At 39.6% G+C, this 13204-nt stretch overlaps 1 protein-coding gene across 8 annotated transcripts in view; it reads right to left on the reverse strand.

The window, feature by feature from the left end:
- The window catches only part of GSE1 (Gse1 coiled-coil protein), a 1047037-nt gene that overhangs the window by 22597 nt on the left and 1011236 nt on the right, over positions 1-13204 (reverse strand). For all 8 annotated transcript variants that reach the window (XM_053701006.1, XM_053700996.1, XM_053701043.1 and 5 more), the window contains 2 exons: positions 7931-8261; positions 6658-7268 (listed from right to left, as the gene is read on the reverse strand). In XM_053701006.1, coding sequence (XP_053556981.1) covers positions 6658-7268; positions 7931-8261 — 942 coding nt within the window. The remainder of the gene's footprint in view (positions 1-6657; positions 7269-7930; positions 8262-13204) is intronic.

The following is a 13204-nucleotide window of genomic DNA, read 5'->3' on the forward strand; positions in this document are numbered from 1 at the left end:
GTTACAACACGGTTCCGCATGGCCATATCTTTGGCGCTGGCGCATCTGCACCTCCCGGGAATGTGCTTGCGATATTGTCCGTGTTCCGTTAAACGGTGGCTTGTCAGGCGTGGGATCGTCTGGTCCAGTTCAGCCCTCCAGGGGAGCGACTATCCCTGATGCCTCAAGGGTTTAACCTTCAGGGCCGGTGTTTTCTTTTGTTCCGGCGGAGGTATGTTGCGCCTTTCGTTATTGACTGGCGCGCCTTCGTGTTCTACTAAGGCACGTTTTTGGCATTGCAGGAGGATCCCACTTTTAATGGGTTGGGGATTTTCAGTCTTACTCTTCGACTGGCTTGCATGCATAGATATAAGGGGATGAAGTAATCTCCTTATAGTCTTTGTTATTTGTGTATCCTTTTCCAGTTCTGAGCTTGGAAGTCTCGGACCCCTGTTGGGCTGGTCCTGCGGGTCTGTCCGTTCTTCCTGGGTGATAGCCTACAGGTTGCCTTATCCTTTATTTTCATCCAGTGAGGATGATTTTTATTTGGTCTAAAGCTCATGTTGAGGTGTAATGTTTCCTTCGGGAACTTTCTTCTCTGGAATTGATACTCGCGATTTTGTGGTAGCACTCTTTACAAAAGTCTGTCTGACTGTTCTTTATCCCTCCATCTCGGGGGAGACTATGTGGCCTTGACAGTGCTGGGGCCCTTGGTTTCAGGCTGGTCCTAACTGGGTACAGATCCTTCTGTCTTTGAGACCTAGTTCAGACACGTGGCGCTTTTTTATGTCCGGTTGGTCCGGTGAGGGCGCCTAGTGATCACAATATGATTTGTGTTGTTTACTTTGGCATCCTGAGAGGACTTGAGGGTCCATGGTTGCTTAGTTGCATGGGGGATTGGTTCAGTCCTCATTCGCCTTTCAGTCTAGTGGGCCGGGACTCCGTTGAGATCTGCAGCGACATGCTCAGTCGTTTCCGATTTTCCTTGGAGCTAGAGTGTTCCTTCATGTTGTGGGTTGGAGGCTTGGAGGAGTTAGGTCCTTCATACCGCCGTTCTTACGGTTTTGCCTTTCATAGTCTCTTTGGAGGTGTCCTTTTAGGACTTGTTCCTTTTAGAGGTTCTCGTCCTTTGGATCAAGACTTTCTGGACTTCGTCTGGTTTTTCTGGCGGCTTTGGCGCTTAATTAGGAAGTGAAGGCCGTGAGGCTCTTTCTTCCTTCGGGAGTTAGTCGTCTCCATATCAGGGGCGATAGGAGGTGTTGTCTCTTTTTCCAAGCTTTTTGCTTAGGATATGTTTTTCTGCCTGGGTTCAGGATGCATTGCATTCTTCTCCCTTGGGTGTGGTCCTCTGGAACGTTAATCTGAAAGGAATATAGAGACTAGCCTTTCTTTCTACTCTCTTTTGGGAGACTCTGTTCTCATTCTCATTTCCCCTAGTGTTGCCCTTGGGGCCTTTGGGCTCTAGAGAGATTGCGTGACTTTGTTGCGGCCTAGCACCTTGTTGGGGGGGTGTTGATCTCCGGCTAGGGGTGTTTTTCTTCCCTTTAGGCTGGGAATTACGAGTGAGTCCTGTATCCGTTCTTTGTGTTTTCCGGTTCTTATCCCCTGTGAGGTCTGATTGCTTCAGACAGGGTATCTTGTGTTCCCTGGGTGTCGTTCGTTCTAGAACGATTCTGGGTCCCAGGTCCAGGGTTCTTGTCTTGGATCCTTCTTGGATGTCTGAAAACTTATAATCCTGTGGAATGTTTTGGGACAACCCAGTTTTTTCAAGGACCCTATGTTGCAACATAGGGGCTAGCTCATTGGGCTTGCAAGCAGGAAGGCCAGAGTTCACTTCCACCTTTGGGTACTGGTTATAAACTTTAAGGCCTGACTTGTCCTTTGGACGGAGTGTGCTCCTCTATATAGGTTTTTTTCTCTCTGTTGGGTCAACAGTGGTTTTTGGATGATTTTTTTCATTCAGGCCGTGTTTTGATCATACTATGGCTTCATGTCTTGTGGACATGTGCGCTGTTCTTATCTGTGCCCTTCCCTTTGGAGGGGATAGTTTGTCCTCCATATGAGCTGGGGTTTCCTCTCTCTTGAGGGTCTTTGTCCTGCCATGTGTATAGGACGTTGGATAAGGTGGCTTATTTGTGTAAGGGGCAGCATCTGCTGCTCTGTTCCACCTGTTGGAATTTTATCACTCTACATAGAGACTGTCTAAGAGATCTGTGACAAGTCTTCCTACGGATCTATTGCACTTTTCTCTGTTCCAGGTCCCAGGGGGTTCTCCTTGGGAGTGCCTTATTTTGGAGGAGCGGATTGGGTTGGAACCCAAGCTCTGTTGAGGTGGGCGAGTCCCCCCCTTTTTCTTTCCATTTACTGGGGGCTTGTGGTTGGGGTCTTTCTGTCCCACCTGTCTATCAGACATGTCTGTCGCTTGGGCTGGTCCGGGGTTGGAGCAGGATCTGAGATCTGTTGCTCTGCTAAATTCGTCCTCTGAGCATTCGAGGTACGGTAAGCCTCTTGAGGTTTCTCCTTTCTCCATGTTCAAAATTTGTGGGAAAGACTGGCGGCTCTTAGATAGCCTGCGGCGTTATCTGTTGCTCAGCCCTCCTACTTTCGAGGTTGATAAGATGGGCAGCACCTTGAGTCCCTTAAGGCAGATTAGCCGTGCTTTACAAGTACATTCATATTTTTCTCCATGTCTTTTCTTCTTTGTGGAAGAATACGGTAGCTTGTTCCCTTTCTTTAGTAAGGGGTGTGTTGTTTGGAGACCGACTGCTGGGCAACGGTATCTCCTGGAGGCTGTTGACTCAGTAGTCTAGTTTCTGCGGTCAGTGTCCTTGGGCCTCTTCCTTTTTTTTTTCTCCAAAAGTTGTTCTCGGCTTCGGACGAAGCGGGATGTTGTTGGGTAGGGGTTTTTCAGGCCTGGTGCCCTCAGAATGGGCCACCTCTTGTACCCTCCCGTTTTTGCATTCAGTGGCTATTATTTTCCCAAAAGTAATGAACGCAGCTGTGGACTCTTTCCATTTATGAAGATAATTTTATTTTCTTCAGATGGAAAGAGTCCACAGCTCCCGCCCGTATTTTTCTGTGGGGTGTCTGTTATTTTTGTTCTTCTGGCACATTTTCACCCTGATATTTCTTCTACTGTTCCTTGTTCCCTCGGCAGAATGACTGGGAAAAGTAATGAATGCAGCTGTGGACTCTTTCCATCTGAAGAAAAGAATCAGGTAAGCATAATTTAAGTTTTTGATTATACCCCCCTATTTAGAAGTCTAGTTTTCAATTCCTCAGATTGTGTGTTGTAAATATGATCACAGTTTGTGTTTCTCCTTATTCTAAGAAATTGGCTCTTGGGTATGGAGTTCAAAAGGTGGTGTGGATGTGCTGATTTGGCATGTAAAATTGTGTTGTCTGCTGTAGGTTTTGATATGTGCTAGATATAATGTCACCTGTGTCTATCAAACTCTTAAAGGGACAGTATACTGTAAAATAGTTTTTCCCTTAATGTGTTTACAATTGCTTTTTTTACCAACTGCAGAGTAAAAATGTATGAAAATTAGCTTTTTAAGGCTTATTTGTGTATATTAAAGCTCTGATTTTGTGTTTAGAAGCCACAACCTAATAAAATGGGTTGAGCTTGTAGATATAATCCGATCTCATTACTGTATCACATTGTGCAAATATACCTGCTTCTTTATCTTATATCTGTCCTTAAAACAATCACCAATACTTTGAGAGAACAGTGGAAAATCAACATTTTATTACCTTATCTCTGCTATATCACACTGGGAGTGTAATTTCTTCTGCTGGCTGTGTTTACAAAGCTTATCTATAGCTGGTACGCGCGGCCACAAACTTTCAGAATAGGTGGGGATACCACATGCTAAATCAACAATTTCAAATGCCAATATAAGGGTAAAGGAGCTACTTGTAAACAATTTAATACACTCCAGCTAGTAAAGTAGATCATTGGGAACAAATTAAAGGGGAGAAATTTTTTGAGTAAACTGTCCCTTTAAGTGTAAGATCCAAAAAATTGACTGTATTAGTTTGTCTCACCAGTAAATCGCAATTGGACATTATTGTCACTAAGATAATTAAAAAAATTGGTAATGACAAAAATGTTGCCATCCTTGATGTCTATATAAATATCATATTGTCTATGAAACGATTGTATAAGACAATGTCTTGGATGAAAAGGTTATGATCATAGAAAATGTAATGGAGTTCCCTCCAACACACAAATAAATTTGCATAAGAGGGGGCGAATTTCACCCCCATTGCTGTACCACATAATTGTAAATAAAATACATTGTCAAACAAAAAGTAATTGTGGGTTAGCAGGAACAAGAAAATGTTCTCCTGTTCTGGATCAGAGGTGTCCCTGTCTAGGAAGCACCTCACAGCTCTTATTCCTAAGTGATGAGGGATACACGAGTAAAGAGACTTTAATATCAACCACTACCCAACAAAATGTGCCTTTCCATTTTATTTTCTTAAGGTTTTCCAGTAAATGACTGGAATCTCTGAGTTAGCTGTATAAGTTAATGACTAGTGGCTGGAGAATGGAATCCATGGGGGGGGGGGGGGGGATTTAGAGTCCTTGTGGATCTTGGGTACATGGTGGAAGATTGGAATTACAGGTGATTTGGGAACCAAAAGTTCCACTTCTCTTTTTTGTAGTATACCCAAAGCTGTTCCTTCTTCCAACAGGTTACCAAGATCCTTTTTAAATTTATTGATGGGATTAGATGGTAGACTACGATAGGTGACATTATCCGATAGCTGCCTCTTTGCTTCTGCAACATAGCTGGCCCTATTAAGAAGTACAATTGAACCTCCCTTGTCTGCATTTCTTATTACTAAATTGTTATTAGTTTTAGTCTATTTAAGGCAGTTTGTTCCTTTCTTGATAAGTTATTTCTGATGGGAGGATGTGAATTTGTTTCTAATTCAGAAGCTAACTTGATCAGATCTTTTTCAACACTACTCTGAAATGCGTTTATGTATGGCCCTCTAATTTGTATAGGATAGAAATCCCTACTTTTAATTAGAGGAGTGATTGACTGAGTTCCGAGACCATGAATTGGGTCCCCACTTTCAGAGAGTTGTCTCATAACCTCCAAAGCACAAGAGTCCTTTGAATCTATTTGATTAATAATTTGAGCAGGTTCTGTGGGATGGGTGTCTTTATTGGACTCCTGTTTTTCCACATTTGACTGGTCCATATTGAAGTATTTTTTCAGTGTCAGTTTTCAAACAAATATGTTGACATCTATGATTGTCTCAAATACTGAAAATGTATTGGTTGGAGCAAAACAGAGTCCTTGTTGTGTATAGTCTGAGAAATTCACAATACTCAGACTGTTATCCATTAATTCTTGCCTCTCTTGTTGTTTCTTCTTTCCCATTTGGGACCTCTTTGTCCTACGCCTAAAGGGAAATTCTATTGAGATGCAATAGGTATAGTAGTTGCAGTTGGTTCTTCTACAGAGTCTTCCGCTGAAGAAGTGGCTACAGAGCCACTGTCCATGTCAGATGAACCCTGTGAGGTGGGCTCTGGATCAGAAGAATCCATAACTGTAGATGAAAAGGACACTTTTTTCTCTTTATTGGCCTTTTGGTTCTTTAGTATTGATTTTGGGATGTGTTTGTTAGTTTTTTTTTACCAGGACAAGAATGACGTCTGAATCTCCTATTACCATATTGGGGCCAAAAGTAGATTCTATTGTTTTAATAGTCCTTTCTATCCTTATCAAATTTATTTCTCTTGAACTCAGCTAGTTCAGTGTCTAGTTTCTTTATGTGTTCTTTCATCTGTCCCTTTAAGGTAGTGTATGAGTCATTGTTTTTTTAGTGTTTTTAATAACACTTTATCCAGATGTATTTGATCTTTGAAATTTGTCCCTTCTCCTTTGTTTTTCTTTTATCAAGATATTGATGAGTGTTTTCGAACAGGTGGAAAGTCCATCATTCCATTCTTCTATTAAATCTTGATCCTCAAATTGATAGGTTGGGAACTTGCGCAATCTCAGTCCTCTGGGGATTCTATTGGACTCCAGATAGTGTTCAAAAGTCACAATATCCCACATCAGCCTGAGATCAATAGATAACATTTTTTCTAATGCTTTAAATTTAGCTTTTGTGATTGGCTGATGGCTGTCAAATGATACAGGGGGAGTGGAAATAGACATAACTTTGAAATTTGTCAGAAAAAAATGTGGTACTCATTTAAAGTTCAGACTAAGTGCTATTGCATTGTCTTTTTATCATGTATTTGTTGATTAAGCAAATCTACTGTAGTTACTGGTCCTTTAAAATAAATAAAAAATATGAAAATCCAGATATGTTACCTATAACTATACAAGGGCAGCAGTTACCATTATTGTTGGTCATGTCTGATCAAGCTAGATTATCATTCACTATTGCCTTAACTTTATCACATGTCAGTTAGAAAGTAATAGCCACAATATTGTTTTAGTTTATAACAGACGTAACCTGAAACCTTTTTCATACTCAAAAATGGAAATGTTGGTATTTAACTAGTTTGGACACAACTGCAATTTTATATCTAGCCAATAGTGGCAGCTTGGAGTTCCTTTGTGAACTAGGTAGGCATAATAGACAGTGATGAAGTCTGTAACCTATATTTTAAATTTGAACCCTACACATCTTCCAAGATCTTACCTTTCTCTCTTGCCTCTTTCCTCCTCCGCTCCTCTAGATCCAGCTTGCTGACCAATCTACGGTGCTGCTGTAGAAATTCATCATACACAAACATAGGGTCTCGAGTCCTTGATGGCTGTGAACGATATGATGTGCTTGGCTTATGCAATAAGCTGATCTCTGCTGTCTGGCCTGCCTGCTGTAGAGAGCTTCTCTGCTGGTTCAGAAAAGTCTGGGTGGATTTCTCCAGCTCTGCTAGGAATGGAGCATGGGAGTAACTAGAGTGTTCAAAGCTGGAGGATTCCCTGAGGGGCTGGTATTTCTCCATGAATTCCCTTCTCCTGGATACCTCTTCATCTTCTTGCTGCTGCTTCTCAAAGTTATAAGTATGCTCCACTTTCACAGAGGTTAATGTCTGCCTGCTATGCTCATAAATAGGTGCAGTGTGATTATGAACTAGGTGGGGTTCCAGAGTGCGCCGCGGCTCTGTAGAGCTCTCCATAAGTGACACAGGGTTCCAGAGTGAGGTGGGAGTAGAGTGCTGCTGGGGCTTAGGGGATATGAGTGGCGGAGGAGCTCCAAAATGCTGTATTGACTCTCGGACGCTGCTCTCATTCCGGCTAGATATAACCCTATGACAAAAGACAGGATTAGAAAGCTTCCAAAAGAACAATTTTAAATGGATATCTTGCTCATAAACTAGCAGAGCCAGTTATGTACTCACTATTAATCTTCATTTGCTGATAGATACTTCCTGCTAATCCTCATTGGCTGTTGCTACTATAAACATTTGTTCCTATTAGGTAATTATTGCCAATGTGCATTAGCAGAAAATAATTTACATGGATATATTTTTTAAATGCAAAGAACTTTTTAGTTCATTTGTTTGCCTGAAAAGTGTAACATTTAAATGTGTCCCTTTCATTTGGAGGATAGACTGTTTTTTGACTACTGTATTCCTTTAGCAAGTGCAACAGTTCGCTGAATATTCACTCTCAGTAATGACTTGCGACAATAGACTGTTAGAGGATCAATAATAATGGTAAGACAAGATGTTTCCTTTAGAACACATTCCTGGTTGGCTATTGGCTATGGGGGAGGGGGCATTTTTTGAGCAATAAAACATTGCTTAAGAGTAACATTATATATGCTGAAAATTATTTAATAAATAATGAATCTGTAAACATCAGTTGAGCAAAACCAATTCATTTGATGATGAATTTAATGAGACAGCTTTTATATAATTACTTCCTAACCATACCGTGTGCAAAATATTTGTATTCCTGCGGCTCACCTGAGGTTTTCTGGCCTGTTTTCAGGCTCGGGTTGGTTAATAGGACGACCCCCAATGTCTAACTGCTGTTCCAGTACTTGCTGCCGAAATTCAGAAACTTGGTACTGACGATCCTCCTTCTCCTGCCTGAGACGCCGCTGCCTCGCTAACCACTTTTCTTCCTCCTGCGTTCTCTGTGCCAGCATAGCAGCTGCTGCTGAGCTACCAGGAGGAGGGAAGGCGGCATGGTTGGAAATGAGGCTTGGGACTGAATGATGGCTGGCTGGGGAGTGGTGAACTGGATGCTGCTGCACAGGCTTCGGGGCTTGAAGAGATGCTTCTTTCAGTTTGTCTAAAAGAAAACAAAATGCTACAAATTAAAAACTAACAGACATTCAATAAATCTGTCCAACACAATGCAGGGCGTTATCCAATGAATATTTCCAGCTATGCACATTCATGCACTTTAATAAAATGATTACATTCCAAACACAGGTCGCCATATATATTTGTTTAAATAGACATGAATTAAACAACAAAGCTCCTGGTTTAACCAATGTTCTGCCCTATAGCACAACTCATTTTAACTTTTTTTTTTTTTATTGAGCATATACAGTACAGAGAGCAAAAACGTATATATTACACAAAAAGACCCCAGAATGCTCACAAAACTACAAGAGAATCTTTATTATTATTCAGCATTATTGCTTTCGATAGCGTCTTTTAAATCATTAATAAATAATATATATTTGAAACAATTATTTATTCTGCCTTACCATGCAAAACCATGTTTTATGTCCTGTTAAAGGGACAGTCTTCTTCAGAATTTTTATAGTTTAAAAAGATAGATAATCCCTTTATTACCCAGTCCCCAGTTTTGCATAAGCAATACAGTTATATTAATATACTTTTTTTTACTTCTGTGTGATTACCTTGTATTTAAAGGGACAGTCTACACCAGAATTTTTATTGTTTTAAAATATAGATAATCCCTTTATTACCCAGTCCCCAGTTTTGCATAACCAATACAGTTATATTAATATACTTTTTACCTCTGTGATTATCTTGTATCTAAGCCTCTGCAAACTGCCTCTTTATTTCAGTTCTTTTTGACAGACTTGCAGTTTAGTCAATCAGTGCCTGCTCCCAGATAACTTCACGTGCACAAGCCCAGTGTTATCTATAGGAAATACGTGAACTAACAACCTCTAGTGGTGAAAAACTGTTAAAATGCATTCTGAAAAGAGGTGGCCTTCAAGGTCTAAGAAATTAGCATATGAACCTCCTAGGTTAAACTTTCAACTAAGAATACCAAGAGAACAAAGCAAAATTAGTGATAAAAGTAAATTGGAAAATTGTTTAAAATTACATGCTCTATCTGAACCATGAAAGTTTATTTTGGCCTAGACTGTCCCTTTAAGCTCCTGCAGACTGCCCCCAAATTTCAGTTCTTTTGACAGGCTTGCATTTTAGTCAATCAGTGCTTACTCCTAGGTAATTCCAGAGAAGTGAGCGCAATGTTATCTATGGCACACATAAACTAGCGCTGTCTAGCTATGAAAAACTGTCCAAATGCACTGAGAAAAGAGGCGGCCTTTAAGGGCTTAGAAATTATCATAAAAGGCTACCTAGGTTTATCTTTAAACAAACAATACCAAGAGAACAACGCAAATTTGATAAAATTGCATGCCCTATCTGACTCATGAATGTTTAATTTTGACTGGACTGTCCCTTTAGTTGTAGAATAAGTGCAATAATGTTGTGTCTGTTCACACTGATCACCAAGCTGTCTAAAAAGCATGGAACGGATTGCCTCGCTCCTAGGAAAAGGCAGAGTCCTTAAGGTTATTTTCAGTTCAAGGCCATGCTGCAGAACACCTATTCAGTATCACATGCTAGGGTCTGTTCAGTGCGACAGACAAAGTTGCCGGGGCTGTGCACATGAGCAGATGATCTAAACTTGCACCGGCTCACTTGTGATGTGACTGCCCTCTCTATACCTGCATCCCTCATCATTTGGGGCTGCGGGCTATAGAGGACAGTCTCATGGCAGGCGATATGATGCTTGAACAACTTGAATTTTTACTGTTATGTATCAAATTCATACTAGATCACAACTATTTCGAATTTGAATTTTTTATTTACAAACCCAGGGTACGGCGATGGGTACCACCTTCGCGCCCTCATTCGCTAATATATACATGGGAAAATTTGAGTCAGATTATATTTGGCATAATAACCCCTTCCACAATAACATCATTCATTACCATCGCTACATTGATGATGTAATCATCATCTGGAAAGGAGACGAGTCAGGGGTTAATTGCTTTATAGAACACATTAACAACAATAATTTCAATTTAAAGTTCACTCACAATATACAAAAGGAACAAATTGATTTTCTAGATCTTACACTTTTTAAATCAGCCAATAATAAAGTAGCGGTCAAGAATTTTAGAAAAGCCACTGATAAAAATGGGGTTTTGAATGCCAATAGCGGGCATCTTGCAAGGTGGAAACAGAATATACCCTTAGGACAGTACCAACGGGTTAAAAGAAACTGTACAATACAATCGGATTTCAAGAGGGAAGTTCATATTTTAGATGAGAGATTCAAGGAGAAAGGGTACGGCCCTGAACTTTTAGAGAAAGCTAAAAGAAAAGTAGAAAATATGAACAGATTGAAAATGCTTGAACCTGTAATAAGAAACAAAAATATGGATGATAATATTAGATTTATCACCACATTTAATCAAGGTAGTAAAGCAATAGAAAAAATAATCAATTCCCATTGCGATATCCTTAAAGCTGATCCCATTTTAGGCAATTCCCTTCCTAATAGACCCATCTTCACCTATAAGAAAAATAGGGACCTTAAAAATATTCTTGCACCCTCAAAACTCAGATCTGCTACTCAGAAATCAACTAATAATATGAGTAGCAACTGGCTAGGCAGTTCTAAAGGCACTAGAAGGTGTGGAGTAGCCAGATGTGGAATGTGTTCCCATATTTGCACACAGGATTATTTCCAGGATTCCCTTAATGAGAAAAAATATGCTATTAAAAACAGATACACATGTAGTTCCACATACATTGTGTATATGCTTAGCTGTAACTGTAATTTGATCTACATTAGGCGCACCAAAAGAACTATGAGAAAACGGTTCAGTGAACACAAATACAATATTACACATGAGCTTGAGACACATAGTGTATCTCATCATTTTAAAATTCACCATAGGTCCAATCCAGATAGCCTCAAAGTAAAAATTATTGAGGGGGTACCACCAAGTAAACATGTAAATAGACTTTCTGGATTCATGAACTAAATACACTCACACCTAATGGATTAAACATAGACCTAGACATGAATGCTTTCATGTAAAAACATTTCTTATAAGTAATTCGTTTTTTATATACGTTTTAAAAATCATTCCCCATTGCTTCTGTAAAAATATATTTTTTTTTATATATATACATAAGAATTGTTTTAATACATTTTTAAGAAAATTATGTATTTTCCTCTGTGCAGATTCGAAATTAAGAATTGAAAATTGTTTTATATGAGTTTTATACTGTACAGTCCCAACAATTTGATATGTTTTTAGCTTTTATATTTGTAAACATTGAATGTTAGTTTATGTGTTTTTATTTTTTGGTTTTATGTGACATATGTATCTGACAAGTTTTTTATGAACTTATTATGGCATTTTGATTATAGTTATTAATTTTATGCAGATTTTTTTGAGAACATGTGTGCATATATATTTGTGCTACATCTTCTGTTCAGTGTCAGCATGACTGGGACTCGCTCGGGCGCACTCACATATAGCCGTGAATACCGCAACCTGAATTAAAAAGTGAAATATAGTAGTAGCCAATCAGATACAAACTCCAGCTATATGTGTGTGTCACCGTCAACTCCCAATAGACATCCTCTTGAGAAAGTCCTAACGTTATAGGACGAAACACGTTGAGGTCATCAACGCTCTGACGTCACGCACGCATACGACCTGTTACATCCTGACAAGGAGAGCCCACGAGTGAATACGGTGCCTACCTCGTTTGCGGCCCTAACATCTTTCTCCAAGTCCGGTCTGGTAACATACTTGTAGCTGGGCTCAGAGCGGTTATATTTATTTGAATGCTTGATCATCATTTCTATTTTGTAAGTGTGTTTTTAGCAAGCGCTACTTTTGTTTAAATAAACTTTTACTCTTAGATGGGATGCGCTGTCTTTGCCTTTTTCAGTTTTTTCTACTTGGGTCTCTCTGACATGGAAGTTTCCTTGTAAGAACAGCTGCTCCTTTTCCCATACTTCAGGCAAGATTTGATATGTGAAACAGCGCTACAGGATTCAAAAAAAGCATATGGTAACATTTTACTGATTTCTCATATATTTGTGAACTTGAAACGATCATCTGGATACAAATTGACACGGTACTGTACCATCTCCATTGAGAACATTTCATATCATACCATCTTATGACTCATTTTTCATTTTTTACATTTACCATCTACATTTGCATTTCATCTGACTTGGACTGTCATTCTTAGACTCTAACTTGGGAAGCGCTGAATACTTGCTGTTTGTTTTGACCGGTATGTGCATACAGCCTCATTGTGGGATTAAGGGGTAGTTTTGTAGGGCAGTGGAAAATAAACTGTATTGTTACCTGATAAATTATTTTCTTTCTTGGTAGAGAGTCCACGAAATCCTATTCTTACAAATGGGAATTACATCATCTGGCCACCATGAGGAGGCAAAGACACCCCAACCAGAGTATTTAACTAGCCCTCTTACTTCTCCTCCCCTCCCAGTAGTTCATATCCAAGGATAGAGAAAAGCAAGTGAGATAGAAGGGGTAACAGGTGCAAACTGGAACTGCCGCCAACAGAAAACAGGGCGGGTTTTCTGGCCTCTAACTACCAAGAAAAAAAATACAATTTATCAGGTAAGAATAAATGTTATTTTATTTCTAAAGGTAGTGAGAGTACACAAAATCCTATTCTTGCAAATGGGAAACTATACCCAAGCTGTGGAGTCTACCAGCAAAACATAAATTATGCTTACCTGATCATTTACTTTTCTTCAGACGGAAAGAGTCCACAGCTGCATTCATTACTTACTGGGAAAGGAATTCAGAACCTGACCACCAGGAGGAGGCAAAGACACCCCAGCCAAAAGCTTAAAGGGACAGTACACTGTAAAATTGTTTTCATATTAATGTATTTTCAATGACTTGTTATACCAGTAGCAGAGTATAAAATTTATGATAAATTGCATTTTTAGGT

Source organism: Bombina bombina, chromosome 1 (assembly GCF_027579735.1).
Source record: "Bombina bombina isolate aBomBom1 chromosome 1, aBomBom1.pri, whole genome shotgun sequence".
Classification (NCBI taxonomy): domain Eukaryota; kingdom Metazoa; phylum Chordata; class Amphibia; order Anura; family Bombinatoridae; genus Bombina; species Bombina bombina.